The sequence below is a fragment of the Callionymus lyra genome, chromosome 1 (assembly GCF_982586985.1).
Source record: "Callionymus lyra chromosome 1, fCalLyr1.hap1.1, whole genome shotgun sequence".
NCBI classification, from domain to species: Eukaryota; Metazoa; Chordata; class Actinopteri; order Syngnathiformes; family Callionymidae; genus Callionymus; species Callionymus lyra.
Genome location: NC_141818.1, coordinates 20,271,908 through 20,295,131, shown reverse-complemented (window position 1 = coordinate 20,295,131; position 23,224 = coordinate 20,271,908). Strand labels below are relative to the sequence as shown.

At 37.3% G+C, this 23,224-nt stretch overlaps 1 protein-coding gene across 12 annotated transcripts in view; it reads right to left on the bottom strand.

The window, feature by feature from the left end:
• fbrsl1 (fibrosin-like 1) overlaps positions 1 to 23,005 on the bottom strand; it is a 336,829-nt gene extending 313,824 nt beyond the window's left edge. For 5 of the 12 annotated variants that reach the window (XM_087796540.1, XM_087796546.1, XM_087796541.1 and 2 more), the window contains exon 1: positions 21,996 to 23,003. In XM_087796540.1, coding sequence (XP_087652666.1) covers positions 21,996 to 22,274 — 279 coding nt within the window. In that variant the 5' untranslated portion in view covers positions 22,275 to 23,003. Of the gene's footprint in view, positions 1 to 21,995 lie in introns of all 12 variants that reach the window. The other 7 variants (XM_087796544.1, XM_087796549.1, XM_087796542.1 and 4 more) reach the window with 3 other exon arrangements.
• Between the last annotated feature and the right edge of the window lie 219 nt (positions 23,006 to 23,224).

Here is a 23,224-nt window from a genome sequence, read left to right as displayed (position 1 = left end):
TATTGTATAATAATATATAATAGTATTAACCAGTTGTGTAACAAGTGAGTGTTGTTGTGCAGAAATGTGGAGGTGGCCTGTACTTGGTGGACCGAGTAATACTTGCATCATTTAAGGTGAAGGCCAGCTTGTGGTTTCAGACCACATTAGATCTAGTTTATATGGGACTTGCTGTTCATTGTGCCAAGACCACCAGTAAGTTAAGTCTAATTATGTATTGTTCATGTTAATCAGGTTGATCTGGTGCACGCTTAACATGTTTCAGTTTCACTTCATTAGCTGAACTGAACCAAAGAACGATAGAGGAATGTGGTCTGAATCGGAATAATGATGTGCTTTAATAATGCCTATTTTTTATCTAATCAAATGTTTTTATACATTTATCTTTTCAGTTCACTATCTTTTTTTCAATTTTAAATAGCAACAATAGAAAACACTCAAACAGGAAACAGATGGCAGCAGCGTTATGGGACACATAAAATCAACTTGTAAAATACTCAGTAGGCAAGGATAAGTTGTTAAAGCTCATGCTCTGTCAATATTGATGGTTCCTGTGAAACCTTTCTACACCCAGACGGAACTAAAGCACACCACCAAATGTTATCATGCACCATCTATCTTAACATCACATAATATCATTACACTGTATCCTCTAATAAAACGTTGACATTTCACCCCTTTAATCAACAATGTTAGATTGCAACTGTGTCAGTCTTATTACTTTTCAATTTCATATTCTGTATAGTTCCACAAGGAGGACATTTAATATAGATATTAATATGTTAGCCAAGTTGAAAGTGAAACTCCACTTCAAACATTTTATATTGAATTTATCCTTTAAAATTTGAATTAGTTTGTGTGATTAAATAACTATGTAGTACAGTATATTACAGCAATATTTCATAATATTGTGATTTTGATACATATTGTGACACATTATAAGGATGCATATTGTATCTTAAGGTTTTTGCCAATACTCATCCCTGATCTGTCCCTCATTTCATTCTCAGCAATCATCCTTTAAATATTCATTTGCAAACAGACATAAAAATGCAAACCATCAGATGATTTACTTGGCAAACGTGCATTTTGTTTAAGTACCTTCAGATAGACGTATAAAGTAACCAGTGATGCTAAATGTTCCAACAAGGCATGACAATAAAACAACTGTAAGAGCTGTTGGTACATTACACGGAAATGTATATCCTCTGGCTGACATGTTACTCAGCAGAAAAATGAAGCCAAAATATGACAGCTGCTAGCTCCCTGACTCAAGATCTCCTTTTCCAAACTTGGCGTTTAAGGGATTTCACAGAGTGACAGGCTGACTCCATTCTCTGTTGATTGATCGACTGGATGAATGCTCGGCTGACTAACTGTGGTTCCCCCACTCTGGGTACGACACCACACTGCACAGACAGACACACCAAATACAGTTGGTCCGCCAGTCTGAACAGCCACTCCCCGTCAGTCAGCGACACCGTTTCTAACGCATTATTGTGCAAATTGAAACGCCAAAGAAGAGGCATTCACACGCACACAAAAAAGCCAGTGGAGTATGTGTGTGGTGGGGGAAAAAAGAGGGGGGGTATCCCTCTGTTTCTTTTTCTTGGCAGGCAGGAAAGGAAATATGATTATCCAGTGAGAGCAATGGTGTTATCAACACCTGGAGTGAATAAATCAAAATAGCAGGATTTGTGTAATGAGAACAAGCCTTGCTACTTGGATATTTTCATTATTGCAACCACCAGCGGTGAAAAACAATTGCTCAATCGTTGAAGGCAATAAAGCCCATCATCAGTCACGGCGAGGAAATTAAATCTTGTTTACAGACGACGGCGTATTTAGTTTAAAAAAAAAAGAAGCTAATGTTGGATTAAACAATGGCATGTCTATATTCTGACTTCCAATTGAAAACATTCACAAAACCATCCACTTGAAAAGATGAAATGGAGTTAAGTTTTCTCTGGATAAGGTGAACTGAAGCAAACCATTAAATAGGCTCCATAACATGTAATCTCATTAAGATGACTCCAACAGAGACAGACGTGTCAAGACGTGGTAATTAAATCCACAAATCTTCATAACAGTGTTGTTATGAATTGAAAAGCTATTAAAAAAAATACACAGCTCTCAAGCAGCCACTGTGTTGGCAGGTTGAGAGAATGCAAACAGTAGCTTGGCACGGATCTGTTTCTCTCACTCACACCAAGGCTCGGTTTCTATATTGACACAGCAACTGGACTTGAGCTTGCAACTTGAGTGATTTAATCTTAAACACACAGATGGAGTTAGGACTTGGCTGCATATTCTGAGGCACAGACTTGCTCTAGTATATTCAAGGAATAAGATTATGCTTGAAATAACGCTGCTGGTTTAGAGCAAATCAACATGGCAGGGGATAATATTCAATATCATTTACAAAAGCCTGTTGAAGTAGTTTTATACAGAATGTAAAAACATACTATTGATTAGTCTATCTGTGTTTTACATGTCATGACAAAAAAAAAGTATTAAAACCTATATAAAAAAAAGGCATTAAGGGTAAACATTATGGTTAATGCTACATATCAAAACAGTTTATTTTCAGTTAATATGCATTTGCATAGATAAAGTTTCGGCACTTTTGTGCAAGATGCAACATGTGTTTCCAAAAACCTTCTGACCCCAGACTATTAACACAAGTCAACTATGACTATGTTGCCGTAGGTTACTGCGGACCTTATTTCCATTACACTATTTCTGTCGAACGCTGCTCGCAAATCTTGTAATAAAAAAGACACAACCCTTGGAATGCTTCTGCAGTTTCTTGCACGAGTTGCACTTGAGTGGAGTTTCAAGCACTCTTTACTTTCAAAGCGTCTCATATGGCGATAGATTGTTCATTGAGATGAGAGAGTAACTCTTTAGGCTTAACATTCATAACTAAAGTCTAGTACTATAAAGTATAGTCGATGTTACTGTAGTCATTTTCCAGATTAGCTGCGATAAATGTGTATATCAACATAAATTGTCAAGCCTTGGTATTTATACTTAAAAATACATGAAGCACAGTAAAGGCCAAAAGTTTGGACACAGCCTTCATCCAATGTGTTTTCTTTATTTTCATGACTATTTAAATTGTAGATTATCACTGACGGCATCAAAACCATGATAAATACATGTGGAACTATGTACTCAACAAACACATTTGAAATAACTGAAAACATGTCCTATAGTCTAGTTCTCCAAAGAAGCCAATTTTTCTGATTAATTAAGCTTTGATGAATTACACATGGCATGGTTTTTATTTTACAGGCAGGTGTGTAAGTAAGTAAGTAATGGATACTTTAAAAGTCCAAGACACATAAGACAAACACATGAGTCCCAGAAATCCCCCAAATCAGGGAAAAGCACAAATAAAATTGTCTTCAGATGTTTCTTGAAGGAGTCAGTAGATCCATCAAACGCAAAGGGAGAGGAAAATCGTTCAAAAATTTAGAAGCATGGTGTGCGGAACCAAGTGGAGCCTGACCAGGAATAGCTCTGAAAGTAAGAACCAGAATCTTAAAATTGATCCTGAAAGAAAATGTGAAGGGTTTTAAGGGTCGGGAAATGTGAGTTCTCCTTCTGGAGCAGGTCAGAATTCTTGCTGAAGAGTTTTGTATTAACTGTAGGCGAGAAAGCTCCTTCTTGTTTAGACACAAATATAAACTACAATACAATACAATAGTCTAAACGAGAAGACACAAACACATGGATTATAAGCTCCAGACCGTGTTTTGACATCATTTTCCTAAATTTAGAGATTTATCTCAGTTAAAGAAAACAGTTTCTAGTCAGTTTTCTGCAGTGTTTTCCAGGGTGACTTTCCAATGGAGATGGAGCCATACGTTGTGTTCTGCAAAAGGCAGATTGAAACACAGCCTACACACAGCCTTATTGGACAACTATTAGAATTCATATCATGACGAGAACCAATCAGCTAAATAAAGAGAAATGTGTGACAATTTAAGAAAGGAAGGTCAGTCAGACCGGAAGATTGCAAAAACTTCAAATGTTAGCTGTGTTTAAACTTTTGGCCTGTGTATTGTGCTACTTTTTTTTTATCATCAATGGTCACACTGTTCTTGTCTTTAGGTGTTTATTTCACAAGGCTGTTTTCTTGCATTTTCATCTGAATTATGCTGAAAATGATTAACACTCGTTTTAAAGGGCACAAAATTTCCCAATCACGAGTTTGTGCCTTTAAAAAAATGACCTTTTCATTTGTTTGCCACTCTGAAATAGTGTCAACAGTTGGGTTGCTTTCATGAGATCAATGATGTGGACACCACCATTGAGTGCCAAAAAAAAAAAAAGAGTCCCACAGCAATAAAACACATCATTATCGATATTAACCACAGCCTCATAAAATAAACAAAACAAGGTGTTTTTTTTTCTGTTTTTTGTAAATTTCCCAGCCGGCCATGGCTCTGGAATGAGCCAGAACATTTAGACATTCTTTTGAAGGAAATATCTTTTAAAGATACTGAAAGGTCCCTCGATTTTAACACAATAGGAAAAAACTTGATTATATAAAATATACCGCGGACAAATAGTTAAATAAAAAAAAAAACATTAAAAAGACTTGATTTAATTAAATAAAAGAAGACGTGAGATCTAATGACCAGAACACCATATTTAATGCTCACATGGTTATCACGATTCCTTGTTATAAGAATGCAACTTTACTGAAGTGAGTTGATAATGATTAAGTGTGCACTCCCAGCTCTCTTAATATCAGAGCTTGTCCAGCAACACTGGAAAAGTCAAAGGCTGACCACATCTTGCGGTGATAAATCCATCAAGACAGAATCTGTTTTGCTCAGGTGAAACCCTTCCTGTGAATTATTAATCCACCTCAGAGTCGAGCAAACACAATCTCATCCATCATAACAGAGTGCAACAACCTGCCGAGAGATAGCAGTGATTAAACGCATGACAGCCTCGCCGAGTGGAAACTTCCAGCTCCAGATTGTCAGCACGACACTTCGCAACAACAGCCACAGAGAGCTCATCTGAGTTGTCACAGTGAAGAGTAGCAGAGAGGAAAAGAAGGATTTTAAATTGCATAACCGACCTCTTACACTTATATTATCTTGGCCCTGGCCTGTGATATATCTGCCAAAGCTATCACCCGAAACGCTGAAGCAACACTCCTTATTTGGCAGCCACGTATGAACACACTGAGTGATAGAAAAGGCTCCACGATGTGGATCCAGGCCAGACACCAACAGACTGTGAGCTGTCATAAATTCCAAACAGACACCTCATAATATCTTATTTCAGTTAGAGCACTGAGCAATATTGTCATCACCACTTGGCCCCTGATGACCCTTTCCCTCATATGGTCCGTGTCAGGTACAGAAAAATGACTGTAATCTGTTAAAAAGCTGCAGGACTTCTGCGGTCCGGGAGCTCAGACCACTAATGTGTGCTTAAAGGAAAGCTGTGAAACATTTATTTATTAGCTGTCACAAGTTATTGTAGTTGTTCTTATCAGTGTAGATAAGCTGCTATTACACCTGATATAACTTTATCATCCTTATCGTGGGAATAACACTTGAATATTATTTACGAGCATAACCCGTATATTTGTGAGTGAGAGGAAAAGTAGTTCACACTTGAAAATACTAACAAAAAAAAACAATAGAGAAAGATCACGTGACTTTATCGTTTTGACATTTGGAGAGGAGAAAATATTATGTAATAATGATTTTAATAATGATCATTATGTCTATAGAGAAAGAGGTTCGTTTTTTTTATTAAATTCTAAATGTAACTGAATGTCATTATTTATTTAATTTAAATGTAAGTCATCACTGAATAAATGTTTTTAGAACAAACATTTTAACATTATTTTGATAAAAACATTACATTTTTACTATCCAAAACACATTCATAATATTAAAAAGAAAGGTTTCTTTACGTGAAAATGATAGCTAGCTATAGTTATAATTGATTAAAGCCATTTTTCTTCTTAGCATGTATTTAAAAAATGTGAAACATTACAATGTAAGAACAAAATAAAAATGTTTGTTTGAATGTTCATTGCTGAGAGTAAATAAATATCAATTGAAAACAGAAGATTAATATTCCAGGCAAAACGGTCAAAGAATGTCTGAAGTTCGTCCCTATAAATACAGACACACACTCGCACTGTTTGACAAGACCGTATGAGTCAAATAAAAATTCTAGTTGTGCCACGAATTGAGACACAACTACAATTTTAATTGTAAACTGAAAACTTTTGCTGGTTTGAATGTGAAAAGGCAATTGCGCTCAACTACAATACATACACTTTATGTTTATATAAAATAACACTACTTGGCACAGTTCTTTTAAAATGTTCAAGTTTAAACTGCTTTTATTTTACATGGTATATGTTTTGGTAGATGGGTTGGCCTTATTTCATAATTGTTATTGCGTAAACAAAACAGTACCTAGTTGTCTTGTTATTTTTTATTAACCATTTTGCGAAAGCAAACAAGTGCAAGATAGTGTTGCACACAATATGGGCTATAACCAAACAGTTGATACACATTTATTCCCCTTGAATTGGGAGCTAGTATGTGTTTGAGAGAGCAATGATTTGTTTGTTTTTTAAGTGCATTTACCGTTTCAACAAGATGAAAGTATTACAACAGGCTCAATGGTGCTAACCTCAGAGTCTTGGCTTGTATTTCATAGTAAAGTGTTAATTAAACTGTGCTTTAAGCTTCTCTCTGAGTGCTTGAAGAGAACTCACCTCGTCTCGTAGTAAAATGGAATTGAATCCCTGCAATGTTAAGGATGAAGTGAGCCAGTCTTTCAGAGTTCTCGCGTGCAGTGTCAGCAGAGGCCACGGCTGAAAGCGAAAACAGCTCTTGCTTAATGAGCCACTTAAAGAGCGCCCTGTCTATTTAAGCCTATAGCACTCATCTGCCTCTGTGAGTTTTACAGCCCGATTCACAGAACTGAAGCAAATAAATGGGATGTTACACTGGTGTGAAATGTAGTGTCCCGAAACCTTGTGTTCTTCAAGCTGCATTATCCTCTCTCCGCGACATGTATGTGTAAATACATTATCAACACTTAATCTATTTAAATCTTATCAAACAGTATTTTGTCTGCTTTGAAATGATTTGCAGCAACACACCAGTACTGTACACAGATCTTTAAGAGCGAGCCAGGGAAAACGCTTTTTCTCGGGATCAATATTCATTTATATCCTTAATTATACTGATGAAAAATTAATAACCAAATGCATTGATTTTTTTTGGCTGCAATTTTTCCAAAAAGGTTGTGGGAGCTAATCACATGTCACAAGTCCATTACAAAGCAAATATATCAATATCCCTTCAGCTAGAAGCACTTTTATTTTGTTTCTGTCCATGTATCTGTCACTTTGAATTATCACTATGACTTTTCTGCGTATTAAGATGAACCTTAATCTTGACCCAGTTTTTTGCCTTACCAGGATCATTGAGATACTAGTAACTACTAAATAGTAGGGACCAGATATGCATCACGGTACTTGGGCATAATACGATGCTATCTTCATATATTACATTATATATTACATTACAACACAATTGTTACAAATACATATTATTGCATATCGCAATATATTGATATTCTACACAGTTAACTAAAACAACGTATGGCTTGACACTACTCTAACTTTAGGCCAAAATTAAGTTAAAACTTTTGTTTTAGAAGAACTATTAACATGTTTTTCAGGGAAATCTGCCTCAGTAGAGATGCAGAAGTTGTATATTACTTAATTCTTGGCTAAAATCAAATACAAAATTTACCCCAAAAGAAATTGGTATGGAGATTATATATACACAGTAGCGGTGGCTAGTTTTTTAGTTTTAAATTAACATAGTTTTAATCATCAACATTGATCAATTTGTATATTTTTAGAACTCTTTACATTGATAAACTATATTTTGTTGTTTCACGTACTGATTATAATCTTGGTCTGTGTCGTCATTTGTCATATCAGGTCTCTGAGTGCGTGTGAAGGCTCTTCTTGTATAGCCCACCTGTGATGTCACATTTACATAGCTCAACACGCCGCAAAAGCAACGCAGACGCGCCAGTTCTTAAATGGGACTTTTGGGCAAACATCATGATTTTAATACTAAATATTAAATATTTACATCAATTTATTAGGTTGGTTAGCTAAATTGGTAGTATGCTGCACATTTTTGGTAGTTTTGAGGACGTGAAAAGTCCCGCCCCCCGACATTTTCCTTTTTCATTTGTTGATATAAAAAATGTTTTATTGATTATTTAGTTTATAAGTTTAGTAATATATATTTGAATTCTGTTTTGCTTTGCAGTGTATTTGTGTGTTTGTGATAATTTGGTAAAAAACATCTGTAGTTTTTTTAAATAATTTAGTTTATTCTGTATGATGTATATAAGAGTATAATTAAAATATGTTTTCATTTGGAATGAAACAAAAGGCATGGTAAAGATTATTATCCATCTTTGACTTAAAGTGATTAGATTAAAGGAGCTACTAACAACCTTAACCACTATTAAATTGTCGTTTTTATATATATAGGATAGGGGGGAAAATGTGCTGGAAAAGGCACCCACTAGGCCCCACCTAAAATATTTTTCACCAGCCGCCAGTATATATATATATATATATATATATATATATATATATATATATATATATATATATATATATATATATATATACATATATAATGCTGTGTCAGAACTTTCTTTAACCTTGGTATATTTGGTCCAGAAGTTTTTAACTTTAATCCCAAGAGTTGTGGATTTTTTTCACCTGATTTCTTGCAATCTCACCTCAAGGCAAGTTAGAGTCGCAAAGGAAATCATGGGAAGAGAAAATATTCCAGCAGAAACAGACAAACTAAATAAAAAAATGAACTAAACACTTAAGCTAACAGGGGGCCACTTGAACACGATGAGCTCAGAGAAGATCAAAGAGTAAATGTGGAACTACTAGAGGTTTCTTGCGAACACGTCATGGACGTCGTAAATGTTAGATGACGAACTTGTGATGCTGAACTACCAGCAAACCTCTCAGCTGGAGAGATCCATGACTCAGGATCTTAATCACGACATAATTACACCCTATAATCCACCACAATGAAAACAGTGAGACAGGATGATGAAAGGCAGCTCAGGACGCGGGCAGGAAATAGACATGTACGACTCTAACAACCTCCCCAACTGTCACTTATCTTGAGCAAAACGGTTCCTCACAAGCAGGGAACACAGCAGGACGTCTATCCTGAGGGGGATTTGTTAAACTGGAGTAATACCCTAAAATAAACTGTGGGGGAATATTGAGGACAAGTTATAAGCTTTAGGCAACTTTCAAATCTTCAACTATATAGAACTAAGTTTTGAGTATTTTATCTAGTGTTATGTTTTTATTTGATTATCTTTAACAACGATGTTATTTATTATTTTTCTACCACGACAATTATCACCATTATCATCATCAACACTCGTCTGAACATATTACATTGCAGAGTAAATATGCCGTGCAGATCTCAGCCAACGTAAATGATCTGACACCAAGAAGCTCAGGCGGTGCCAAGTTCCATCGCAGCGAACATCTATTTATTGTTTCCGACAACACGGCGATCAATTTTTATTAGTGCACACAATCACCACTATAAAAGCTGTCTCTCCTTTTATCGCCCCGGCTCCGTTAAAGAAATGAGCCTGCTCAATAATGGACGACTGTATGCCGGAAGATGTCTGTTTTTTTTAAAATATTTATGGAAGAAAAAGTCTTAAGGGAACAGCGATCATTGATTGCACTTCTCTCACTTTACCTGATGATCCAATTAAAAGTCTAATTGAGTCTTCAAACTCAGCTCGAGGAAAGGTGGACACTAGGAAGACCATATTCTAAAGCAATAACAGTCCAGACTACCTCAGGAAAGAAATGTATCACAAAAGCATTGAATCATTTTAGATGCCACAATATATCCTGAAATCCTACAGAAGTATTGTTGTGTTATCGGTCTATAAATATCAAAGCATAATTCATCGTTGAGCGCGGCTCTTGACTTGAGTGGTCCTCCAGAACATTTATCGAGGTCATTGGCTTGCTCTGAGCTCGTGAGTGCTACCAAACATTCATCAACCTTTGCTGCTGTGTTTTACAGAAGGAGAGTCTGGCCTGGACCACGTCCCACTTCCATTCAGGAAGGCTCCCTCCCCGGGACACATGAGCTGATATGAGACAAATCCTCAGGGGGTTAGCCTTTTAATTAGAGACACGCTTGTTTGTCAGCCCTGCCGTGCACAAGGTTATCGCAGTAGGGAAAAAGGAAAACAACACATCGGCTGCAGCTGCAGTAACAAATTGAAGTATAGTTAAGAACCTCAGAATATGATACACATCACAGAATGTTAATCACAGTACTATGTTTCACGACATCGCAATACTGTGACATATTGCAATATTTACACCAAAATAATAATGAGAAAAAATACAATATTACAAGGCCCCTTAAGTGACAGGTGCTCTTAGGGCAGTTGTTGGCAATTACATCTCCTCGGGGCCACATATATACTTTGACTGTGTTAAGGGTCAGTCAAGCCAAAAGAAAGTACGAAGAAAACCTTTACAAAAAAAAAAAAACTAAGATGTCTTTATGCCTTTTATATACCTTTTATAACAAATTAAACAAGCAACATTAAATATGATATTAGGCATATTGTTTTCTGAACATTTTGTGGGGTTCTTAGGAAAATAAATACTCACAAAAAAAAACAAATAAAAACGAAGGGAAAAATATAAAAAACATGTTATGGCATTGTTATATGGTGAAATGAATCATGAAAATAAAATGGTTAATTAGCTATTAAAATAAATTCCACCTGATCATACTTTGACCTTGTGACCTCCACATAAATACAGGTCCGCACTTTGCCTATGTCTGCCTTAGGGGCTCTGTACAATCTTACTCAAAATCAAAAAATATAAACTTGAGTCAACACAACTATTTAAATGAAAACCAAAACATATTTTGAGGTTTTATTTTTAAATACAAAAAACTCAAATTCATAAACAGTATTTAAAAAATATATTCACTTTGCTTGAAAACTGCAAATGATTTTCCGTTTATCAAACTTAGTTATGGAATTGTGAAGCTTCATGAAGCAGTATAATATTTTAACGGGTCAACAGGTGGCGCTCATGTGGCGTTTCTATAGAATAGCTGTATAAAAAATGTAATTATTGAAAACAGAGTGACAATAGTGAGAATTACTGTATTTCATAGAATTATGAGTCTGCTCTGTTCATTTGTTTGTTTTTAGTTTAGATTGTATACAGTTATTAGTACTGTAAACGTCTTTAATATATGAGCTAGTATTGCTTGTTGATGCTTCAAATGAATAGAAATAACAGAGCAGTGACATAAAAAAAAAAGGGAAACCAATTAAAAGCACTGCTGACAAAAACGGTCATTACTTTTCTTCTCCTAATAGCATCATTTTTTATTATACTGGCGCAAAGCCACCGAATAAAAGCTGTGTAGCAGCATACAAAAATAAACACACAGCACGACAGCTACACAAACAACAAGGCAAACTTTTTAAACAGACGGGCTAAATCCACAAACGATGGCCATGTTCGCCTTAATCCTCGCACTCGACCCTGTTGTACGACTATCAGCAAATCAACAAAATCTAAATCCTCATTAGAGTGACTTTAGAAAGTCCTGCCGCGGAGGCAAAACCCCAAACAAATCTGTAAATTCGTGTAAAAGCAGATGAACAGAAGGATTGCGGATTAACCAGCCGGGATTTGCCGCCGCCATGTCACTCACACAGCAAATGGAGCAAATCAAACGTCTTATTAATACTGCGGCAGATGGATAATTGTGTCATTTTATTATCTGCTCACTTGTTATCCGCGGGGAGATTTCAGCCGAGATGAATCCTCAGCGGGCTAATTGTTTCACAATACTGCTGTCAGGTGGAAGTCCCCAGGTTGCTCTATTTATGAATACGTGTTCATAAATTAAAGCTTCCAATAAAGGAGGTCAAAATGACTTTATTTAATTTGTATAAGGTGGTTAAAAGTCCCTCCTCTTGATCCTCACAAATCCAGCTGTCTATGAAACTGACACGTCAGGGAGTCAATTTACTGTGCTGAGAAGTGTTTATAGCAATGAGCAGCAGCTATAATTGAAAAATGTGACAGCTCCGGAGCAGTTTTTGTTGTCCTGCAACAGCTGCTTTCTAAACACACACATAGAGTAGGAAGAGGTATGTGGACCATGTTCGCATGTTTGTCCTTGGTCCCTATTAAAGCTGACCATATACAAACGCTTGTAGTCTGTCCGTCAACTGACGTATCTTCTCCATTCTCCTTAGGAAGCTTGAAGAATGAAGCTCAGAATGTCCCTATGATCGCACTAGATGTCTGCGTCACCCCAAACCAGGTCATGATACTGCACCCAGCTTTTGTCCTGAATAATGGTTTGCATTGAAAAAAAAATAGGCACCCTACTTTAAGACCGAATAACTTTTAAAAAGATGTCTTTTTTCCACCTGTATTAGACAATAACATTTGCCAATTCAAGTTTTCCTATCAGTCGCCTCATGGTTACCGTTTTGTATTCTTGCATCCTATTGGTCAATTTCCTCTCTCGAGAAATCAAAAAGAATAAGTTTTCGGACAATTTGACCCAAATGTCTATGTTTTAAACGTAAAAGAAAGTACAATGTCCTGCAGAATGTACACTGTGCCTCCATAGGGGAGGGTATCGATCAACTTCTGGTACTGATATTGATACCTTCACTTCGATAACAGTTACTTAAGGATACTTAGCTATTTTGAAATCAAACGCAATTCATACTAACGTAATGAATAACAAATAATGACCAATGCAAAAGAACACTTGCTAACATGTGACAAGCACAATGAACTGCCTCACTTTATCCCCAGAAAACTACACACTATCAAGTTTTGAACACGCATGTGTACTGGAACTCCACGTACACGTTGCCTGGAATCTACACTTCACTATTGTGTTGTAAAGTTCCTCTATTGTGATTGTGTGTCAAAGAGTTTTAATGGTAAAGTTTTTAAAAATATTTAAATGCTCAATAAAGGCCTTGTTTTTAGATTCATTCAATGCATTTTAATTATTTTTAAAGATCGGCCAGGAATCCTGTCTATAACCTTTTTAAAACTTGATGTATATTAAAGCAAGATAAATATAGGGTATTTTTTTGGCTTCTTGGTGGGAAAAGCAACTACTTATATATACGTTGAATAATAGGAATCACACGTTTTTATACGGTTTACAAATGGTCAGCAAAAAATACAGCAAATACCACTTTACACATCAAAAGTTGTTAATCATACTTTGTAATATAAAGGCTGCTTAAAAATATGGACATTTTAAACTTTTTGCAGACTCCCACTGCAATACATTCTAGCTAAAGCATACTTATAAGTAAGTAAGTAAGTAAGTAATATTTATTTATATAGCGCTTTTCGAGACCAGGGTCACAAAGCGCTTTAACAATCAAAACAATACTCAAAACAGTACATACTTCAAAGATCAAGACAACACCGAGAACAACACAGGAGTTCGAGAAATTCAAGGAAAAGCCTGAACAAATAGAAACGTCTTAAGATGTTTCTTAAAGGAGTCAGTAGACTCCATCAAGCGCAAAGAGAGAGGAAGATTGTTCCAAAGCTTAGGAGCAACAGCCTGAAAAGATTTCTCTCCTCTGGTCCTGAGCCGTGTGCGTGGAACCATAAGTAGATTCTGATCCACAGACCTCAGAGACCGAGCTGGGGTGTAAGGCTGGATCAGATCAGTGATGTAAGGAGGAGCCTGACCATGAATAGCTCTGAAAGTAAGAACCAGAATTTTAAAGTTGATCCTGAAAATTATTATTCAATTATTATTATTATTCAATCAATCTAGTAAAATTATTATAGATCAATATTTACTCTACAATAAACATGAATTTGAAAATGTCAAATATAAATATGTCTTCAGCAAGTGTAGAAGGAAACAGAAAAAACAGAATCACTCAGAATGACACTTTTCTGATAAAAAACTTGACACCAGCAACAGATTAAGTGTTATTCTAATCACATGAAGTTGCCTGTGACACAAGCGAATGCACAGCATAAGCAGCTTTCCAGCGGGCCGATTCAAAGCAAATAAACAAGGCGTAATCAAATGCAGCCGCAGAGGAAAATTGCTTTCAGCTGTAATGAAACAGGTTACGGGAGCAGGCGGGACCACCGTGGAGCCCGAGCCGTCATCAGGGGAGCTTGATCATATCAGTTCAGAGCAGAAAATATCAACATCAGCGACCAGCTGAGTATCTTTAAAGTCAAACCGCTCTGGGAAAAAAACATATCCTCAGGCTTTTATGAAAACGCAGCGAGAAGAACAAGATAGAGACGAAAATAGAAGCCGACAAACCACAATGATGTTCATCCAAGGTTTTTCTGAATCAAGTATGCTGATCTTAAACTTGTGTTTACTGGACCGATTAAGGTCACAAATTGTTCAAATTAAAATCTCTGTCAATGCCAAGAAGAAAGGTTTATAAAGGATTAATTAAAATAACCTCAAATGAGCAAAGATAACTAACAAGTCAGTCTGGTATCAAAGAACAGCTTTACAATGCAGCAGAGAAGTAAAGCGAAGGAGTCCATTGAGTATTGTTTGAGAAAAAAGTATGCGATCAGTATTTCAGATTTTTAAATGCTACTTTACATAATTGGACAATCTGTTAAACAATCTACTAATTGTCAAAGTAGAACCTTTGCAGACTTAAACGTAACAACTACAGGTGCACATTTTCTAAAGAAACTAATTTGAAGGTAAAAACCTAACCACGTGATATCACTATGAAAAAGTAATGTATTTTCTTCTGTCATATTCTAGAGACTGTACGTGAAAGCAATCCTTGCTAATTACACGTTTAATTGGGAACACAAGACCATGCAAGGGTGACTCAGACTGTGATTCTCACACATCTGTGTAGGTGTCTGCGGTTTAATATCCTGAGCGGCCACAGAATCTGTGACTACTGTGAGGGAATACTAAGGTCACATAAAGAAAGGGTGAAAAAAACATGAGGTTATAATGTGGAATTATGCCTTAATATTATATAAACCATGTGAATATAATAAAATAGCACACATATGTATACACTATATATATTGATTTTTTTTTTCTAATTTTATTTTATTTAAATCTCATCTTTTCATTTAACTAGTTTATAGTAGATTGAGAAAAATAATATGTACTTTTTCCAATGGTAAAAACATTAAAAAAACACTTTTTTTTTTGCTTGAATCATAAATGTATAACTTGAAAAAAACTACAATCAGACATTTTCAACTGCTATCACTTTATTATAAAATAAAACCAATTCACATCTGTTATCAAACAAAAATGTAGCCGATCAAACAAGACTTTTTTTTCTAGTTTCGTTTTCCTTTGCTTATCCAGCTGGGAGACAATTTCTCCAGCACGTCCAATGTAAGTAAGTAAGCAAGTAAGTAATATTTGTATAGTGCTTTTCTAGACCAGGGTCACAAAGCGCTTGGGGTGTAAGCCTGGATCAGATCAGTGATGTAAGGAGGAGCCTGACCATGAATCAGTAAGAACCAGAATTTTAGTTATCCTGAAAGAAACTGACAGCCAGTGAAGAGATTTAAGGATTGGAGAAATGTGAGTTCTTCTACTAGAGCTGGTCAGAATTCTGAGTTCTGTATCAACTTCCTGTTAAGACATGAAAACAAACTGTTACAATAGTCCAGACAATGTCTGTGAGCAATCTGCCAATATTTATCTTTTAAATATGCAAAAAAGAAGCAGCGATACATAGTCTCAAAACTGAGAACTTTAACAAGTTATAGTATATTTGTCAAGTATTGACACTTATAAAATGTGTATAATCAATGTTTATTAGCTATCAGAAACAATTTATACATGATCACTTTTACTCAGGTCCAAATAAAAATACACTATTTCCACGTCTGCCTAGTGGAATTTTTATGTTGCCGCTATCAAAAATGTAACATCCTGGAGCAACAGGCCATAGAGATAAAAAGAGGCAATAAAAAAACGACTGTAAACATTCAGCATGTGGAGGACGACAGTGACCATCCCAGTTATGTAGGATATTCCTCCAGACCGCACAGAAGGAATGCTAATGTGACAGTGTCCTGACACTGATACAACCTTCGCGGCCATCAGTCAACCGGACAGGGGTCGAGACGACCACACACACACACACACACACTTTCCGCCCTCGTCGGGGGGGTGTCATCTTATCACAGGGGTCAGATCTATTCCCAGTCCAGAGACTCCTGTGTCCTCCTCGCTAATTGACGAGCAATTAGCGCAGGTAGCACAGGTCGTGAGCTCCACTCCAGCGCGGCGTCGGATAAAAGCACGAGTCACGACCTGCTCATGAGAACACAATCCAATGGCGATGTGTCCCCGGTGAGGCTTATTATCAAGTTAAATCAACGCCGGTAATCCATGATGAGGAGCATAAAAAAGATCTTGTTATGAAGACAATTATTGAACTAACCGCGTGGAGATGAAGAGTGGAGGCACGTACGATACATGAGTTCCCAACCCCTGCTGTAATTGTACCACATGCACCGGCATCATTTCATAAACACACTCCATTTGCATGCAAATCAGCCCAATTACCAGGAAGTATCTGGCATGTGAGTATCATCTCACATAGCGCTGCATTACGCCTCATTTGCTTAGCCTTGGAAACATAAGCTTCCATAAAGGGGTGTTTATTTAATGCGTCTCGACGTGGGAAAACCGAATCTGATAATAAATGCTCAACTATGTGTTTTGAAAAATACACACTCGGCAGTGTTTTTAAGTATCTGCCAGTTGTCCTTCATAGCTTCATATTTGTAGCAGGGTGAGGAAATGTAAGAGAACCTCTCATTATAGCACAAACCCACGAGCGATGTGTTGATGTCTTCTAAGGCTGGAGACGCCAGGAAAAAGGCATTTAGCTGCTCTGACATCTTCAGGCTCTCCCTGACAGCAGCGGTCCGGCACACAACAAGCAGGAATAAGTCGAGAATCACAGCAGGCAGCACTCCTGCACTTCTGTCAGATGTGACACATTATCTTCCGGGAAGCCCGGCAGCACGATTCGACGACGGATAAATTGCTCTGCTTTAGTTCACTTAACTTGAGCTATGATGTCGTGGAAGGAACCGTCAGATATTGGCCGAAATTATTTAATACATTATTAAGAAGCAATCGCTCAACTACTACTCTGGAAGATTCATTATCCCTGCATGCGAATAAAAGGATGTTAAATACAAAAGAACATGACAGGTCAGTTCAAAGAACCCAATCAATATATTTTATAATTATATCGTAGTGCAGAAGAAAGACAGCGGCAACATAATTTAGTCAAAACAATAAACATGAATTCAGAGAACAACATTTGACTATTAACAGTTTGGGATGTTTGCATCCTTTGTGGGAAAACCTCTGTATTTTTATTGAATAATAGAAGACTTCTTAAAGCAACAAAAAGTAACAATTTTAAATTTGTTTTAATTTTGAACAAAGGCGATTTGTGTAGTTGAAATCTCTAGTTATTATTCTAAAGCTTTTTCACTACATCATTTTCTATGGACGACCTAATGAAAGAGTCATGTGACTTCCAAACAACTTTACATCAGTAAAGTGTTTTCATATGAAGTACTGAGAGACTTTTGAAACTTTTTTCATTGTATTACATTTATTGCGAGTGCAGTCTTCCGTACACCATGAATTTAACTATGTGTATAACCCTACTTACTTACTATAGTATATAGGCAAGAGCCTGGCGATAAGTATCACGATACATGAGTGACAATACGATATATTGCAATATATTGCAATACTATAGTAAAAACAATATATTGTTTCTTTTTAAGATACAACACTTTTTCTGGCTTTTACAACAAAGAATTAGGAAAATACGTTCTCTAATCAAATGTGAAAGTGCTTTTAGGAAAGTGTTTCTCAAAATATTAACAACAAATGTAAACTTACATTAACAATAAACAATGAAGTGCATTAACAGTCTAAAACAACCTGGAGCAATATCCAGTATCTGTCAGTTTTTTTTTTAATTTAAGCTCTGTTTTAAAGGTTTAAAAGCTGACATTAAATATATATTTTTACCTTTGGAATAAAATTTTACTTCATTTCAAATGTAATTTATTTATTATGTTTTGTAAAAAAATAAATAATTTGATCTGATTTGACAGGATTTGAAAGTAAGTTAGTAATATTGATCCTCCTGAAGTTAGTGGAATTTAAATTTCACGCAGACATCACACACAAGCCTATATTCAACCAGTATTAAACACAAACTCTCAATTTATTGGATCGAGGCAGATTCCAGTGATGATGTCAGTAACATTAACACTAACAAGAACGTTTGTTATTTTTAACTTTCACGCGTCGACTAAAGTTTGTCTTGTCTCTACAGAACAGCAAAGTTAACTTCTTCGTTTTGACTTGATAACTCCAAATATTTTCAATGTATAAAATGTCTGTTCAATTCAATGCTGTCAATGTGTGATATTGTCATATGTTTCTTATATCTTTTTCTTTTAGCATAGTAAGCCTCATTTACATTGACCTATATTTTGCATCATCCCCTATTTTCTTCACGCCCTCTTTCAACACGTCTATAGACCACAATAGTTGCTTCCTCTTTTACCAACATCTCGTCTCTGTTTTACCTCAGCATGTTTCTGGCACACGAAAATGTTTCTTCAAATTGTTCCTGCATGTTTAATGGTTAACCTATATCTTACTTGTTATGGTAAACTGATCGAAACTAGAGTTGAAAGACAATCCTGTTTGTGTAACTGCAAGGTTCATAGATATTCAAGTCAAACTCAATTGGCCGAGAATTAACCGCAGGGTCTTTGACTTCGTAATTCAATAGAACTGCTAACAATTATTTTGATGTTGTTTTTCTTGCAAACATAATTCCATTTATAATTTGTTGTGCAATGTGGGTTTTATGTGACTGTGAATTGATGGTAATGCACATAATGTACATACGAAATCAGAATTGTCTTAATCTGTCCCATTTTTAATGTATAGTAAAGGCTATAAAGCATATTGTATTCCTTAACCATCTGAAACTGTACAAATACAGATTCTGTGTCCCGGGCTACAATCCTGAACAATATTATCCAGTAGACTGCAATTGGCCAATGGCAAGTATGAGGATCCTATCTAGACTGATAAGGGACAGTTTTTACAATATTGTCAGTCTAACATCTTTCTTATTGATCTGTTAACAATTATTATTTGAACAACATCTACATTAACTATGTTGTTCAAACCTAAAACACTGTTTCATTCATATACAGCCACAAGTATGTGAGTTTATTTTGTACTCATTAGTATTTAAGTGTGAATCCAAGCAGAAACCATTTCGCTGGTTTTAGTCCCGTTTTTTTACTCTAACAAATACAGTAAACGTTCCCGGTATTCAGTACAGCATTGTAGAAAATCATAATAGTGACAAGTTCCTGCTGTTTTCATTTCTATAAATAGAATTAGTTTCAGACACTAGTTAATGAGAGTTTGGCTGCAGGAGCAAATGAGCTCTACATTTCATATATCGCTCATATCAACATGTACTCCAACAGTGAATCGCAATATAATTACTGTCTACTATGGCAGCTTATATAGACGAACAGATGGTGGATAGCAACGAGTGATCATCTGCAACATGATAGTCCTTGATCCACTTTTCTCTTTCGCTATCGCATCGCTGTCGTTTACATCCGCTGCAACTCGCCTTCAGCGATGACATTACACTCGCAGCATGTAGGAGGAGGCGTTCAATCATGACTGATTAATTCTTTGGCTGAGCCACATGGGAGGTTGTCATCGTAATGAGGTGGACGGCGATATAATTGTGTGGACGTTTGAAATCAGGCCATCATCTTAAGAGAAGCAGACGGTAGTTTGAGGACCCGCTTTTCACTACATGTATCAAACAAAACATCCCCGGTATTCCTCCCATGAGAGCGAGGCTTTATTTGTCATTTGGAGCGTAATGAGATAAAAGAAGTAAGAGGATGTCATGAGAGAAGCTCTTATATATCTGAGAGCAAAACCCTCTACCGGCTGAAATACCAAGAAAGTAATGACAGCAGCAGCGTTATCAGCAAATAGTGTATCAGCCTGTAACAGATGACTGTAGCAACAGGCAGTTTATTAAAGAGCAAAATGTCAGGAGGGTGCTTACAACTCCAGAGTGAATCGGTTTACAAAGCAAAGCAAGTCAGAGCCATTTCTCACACAGCAACATCATTTTCACCTGCAGTGGTAAAAAATCTCATTCACATCGGAATTGAACTTCACACATTTAGCAAAGAGGTATTGAAGCTATCAACTGTCCGCACAGAAAAAATGTGAGTCTGGGAAAGGATAGATCATACAACGTGTAACCTGAAGCCGACATCGGTCACGCCAAACCCTCTTAGACCACTTTAACCCAAGCAAATACACCTACACAGTCGCGCAGGTAATGCCCTGGCTGGTAAAGATGGACATTCGTTGATACCCTCCATTAACAATGTGTAGTTTATTTTAATATTCTCAATTAGTTCTAGTGTTTTCACATAATTGAACGCTATAATTCCATGAAATTGTTAGCAATATTTGACCCAGTGTGGCTTGTTTGAATAGGTTATACTGACCTAGATCGGTGAATATGACTGTAAACCTAGCTTGCTAAGTTAAAATGAATAAAAATATGTTAAAAATTGTTCTGAAAAAAGTCTGTATTTTAATCTTGTTTGTAGCAGAAGTAAGTCTTGTGCATGCCTGTGTCAATGCCCATGCTTGGCTTCCACTACAAACAAGCTTAAATATACACTTGCTTACTTTCTCTGGGCTTTTATCTATTTTAGAAAAGCAGTGTGAAGGTATTTGGAAGTTTTCTGGTTTGTCTTTATGCACAAAAAAAAAGTGAGCTCTATTAGCGACCGATATATGGATATAGAATACTCCCCGGACCCCCCTGTAACTCCAAAAAGAAATGGAAAATACATTTTAATTTTGGATGAACTATCCCTCTAAGGTACAATTGGTCCAACAAGTTTTTTGGATTGTTGTTATTTATTTCAGATCATGACCATTGGTGCTAATAATTTGATAGTATCTTTAAGTTTGTAGGTGTTGTCAAATGTTACACTATAGTGTAGTTAAAGTGTAACTAATGTGTTGATTTTAGTGTCTTTAACATTTATCTTGAACCTCTATTGTGCTCATCAGTATGTGTCTGTTTATACTAAACTCTCTATTCATTAAGAATATTTACTTAAGAAAACGTACTTGAGCCCTGACCACTGATTACCTTTTTCTGGAGATGAAAACTCTCTACCATTCTATAACCACAACTTCTCTGCTGTGATTGGTCAAGCATCGAGGTTTGTTACCGCACGTCATCAATCACTGAAGTGCCCACCTCCAACTCATTGGACTCGTTGTATAAACAAAGCAGGGGAGTCATTACAGGTGGCTGGAGGAGAAGTGAAGCTATTATTATGTCATAATGGACTCTGCTCTCATAACCTCTCGTTCACTGAGATTTCAGAGGGGGTAAGTCGGGAGAGTTTGGTTTTCCACATGTGTTGCCTTTTAAAGTGAAATGATCTGAAGTTATTTTTAGATAATGGATCCCAAAGTGTGAGGTGTGCACAAATTGACCACCATCTTTTGGAACAAACACAATCCATAGACAACCTTAACGAGATGTGTAACGACAGCAGCACTGCAGTTCAGCTGCGTGCGGTCACACACACACACACACACACACACACCTGGCACTGATGTCAAGTTCAACTTCATCACAGGCCTCCACCTGCGAGGTGACACACACACACACACAAACACACGCAGGTAACACAGCTCTCTCACCTCCAGACGGTCCAGACTGGTGAAGCTGGCGATGGAGAAGCCATCGATGATGTCCTCCTCCTGCGAGCTGGACTCCCGCCTCTTCCTCCGGGGGCCACGCGGCGCTCTGGCCGCGGCGACGGCCGGGCGTTGCGCCTTTTTACCGGCGTCCCTCCCTGGGCTGTGTCCCTCCCTGTCGGAGCAGGAGGAGTTGGGGTCCCTGCCTCCCGCGTCCCGCAACCTCCGCACCCGCTCCCTTTTGGGCTTGCATCTCCGACCCGGCTTCAGTTTACCATCCATGTTTGTTTTGGTGTTTGTTTTTTTGGAAGATAGAATTTTCCAGACTCTCACAACCCGGTGTTTTTAAAACAAATAAACCCCCCACATATGACCTTGACTGTACGGTATCCACAACGATAAACAAACAAAAAAAAACCGCTTTATTTATTTAATTCCCCGTCACGATAATGTCGACGCGGTTCCGTCCAAGCAGGTGCAAACGAGCGGAACAGTTCCAGTCCACGCATGACACTCTCGCCTCGGAACTTTTCTCTCGCCTCGCAGCAGGGATCGCAGGCGACGCGAAGCTCGCCATACATGCCGTAAAAAGGAATCACGTCGCTGTTGTTTTTTCCTCCATGATCCCGAGCCCTGTCAAAACAACCAACCCGAGCCCCCCGGACCCGAACACCCGAGCAACTCCGAAGAGCCGCCGCGTTCCAGCGAATAATCCGAGTTTTTTTTAGGGGGAGAAACGTATTCCTATGGAGGAGGAAGAAGTCCGAGCGATATTCCCTTCCAAATGATCCCGATCCAAAAACTCCCGTGGAGGCGATGAAGCGGTTCTATTCCAGCCCCTTTGGATCCCGATGGTGGGTTTTCCCGTTTTTCCAACACTCCGGTCCGTGCCTCTCGGTTCGGCTTCAGCGGCTCCCGGTGTTGTCTCCTCGCATAATCGCGCTGAGATAAGTGTCCTTAAAGCGACAGGAGGGGATTCAAATCTGCCTCCATCTCGATCCCTTCATCCGAAATGAAGAGACTGTCAAGGCTTCAGAGAACCCACAGAACTGACGTATTTCCGCCACCTCTCGCCCCAAATTTTTTTTACCAAAAGGAAGGAAGCGCGCACACGCACACTCACACACACACATGAGAGAGAGCGAGAGAGAGAGAGAAAGGAAAGCATCACTCTTTTCACTCATGTTATGTCACATTAGTGCTCCTTAGTCACACGTTGTTATCTTCAGCTG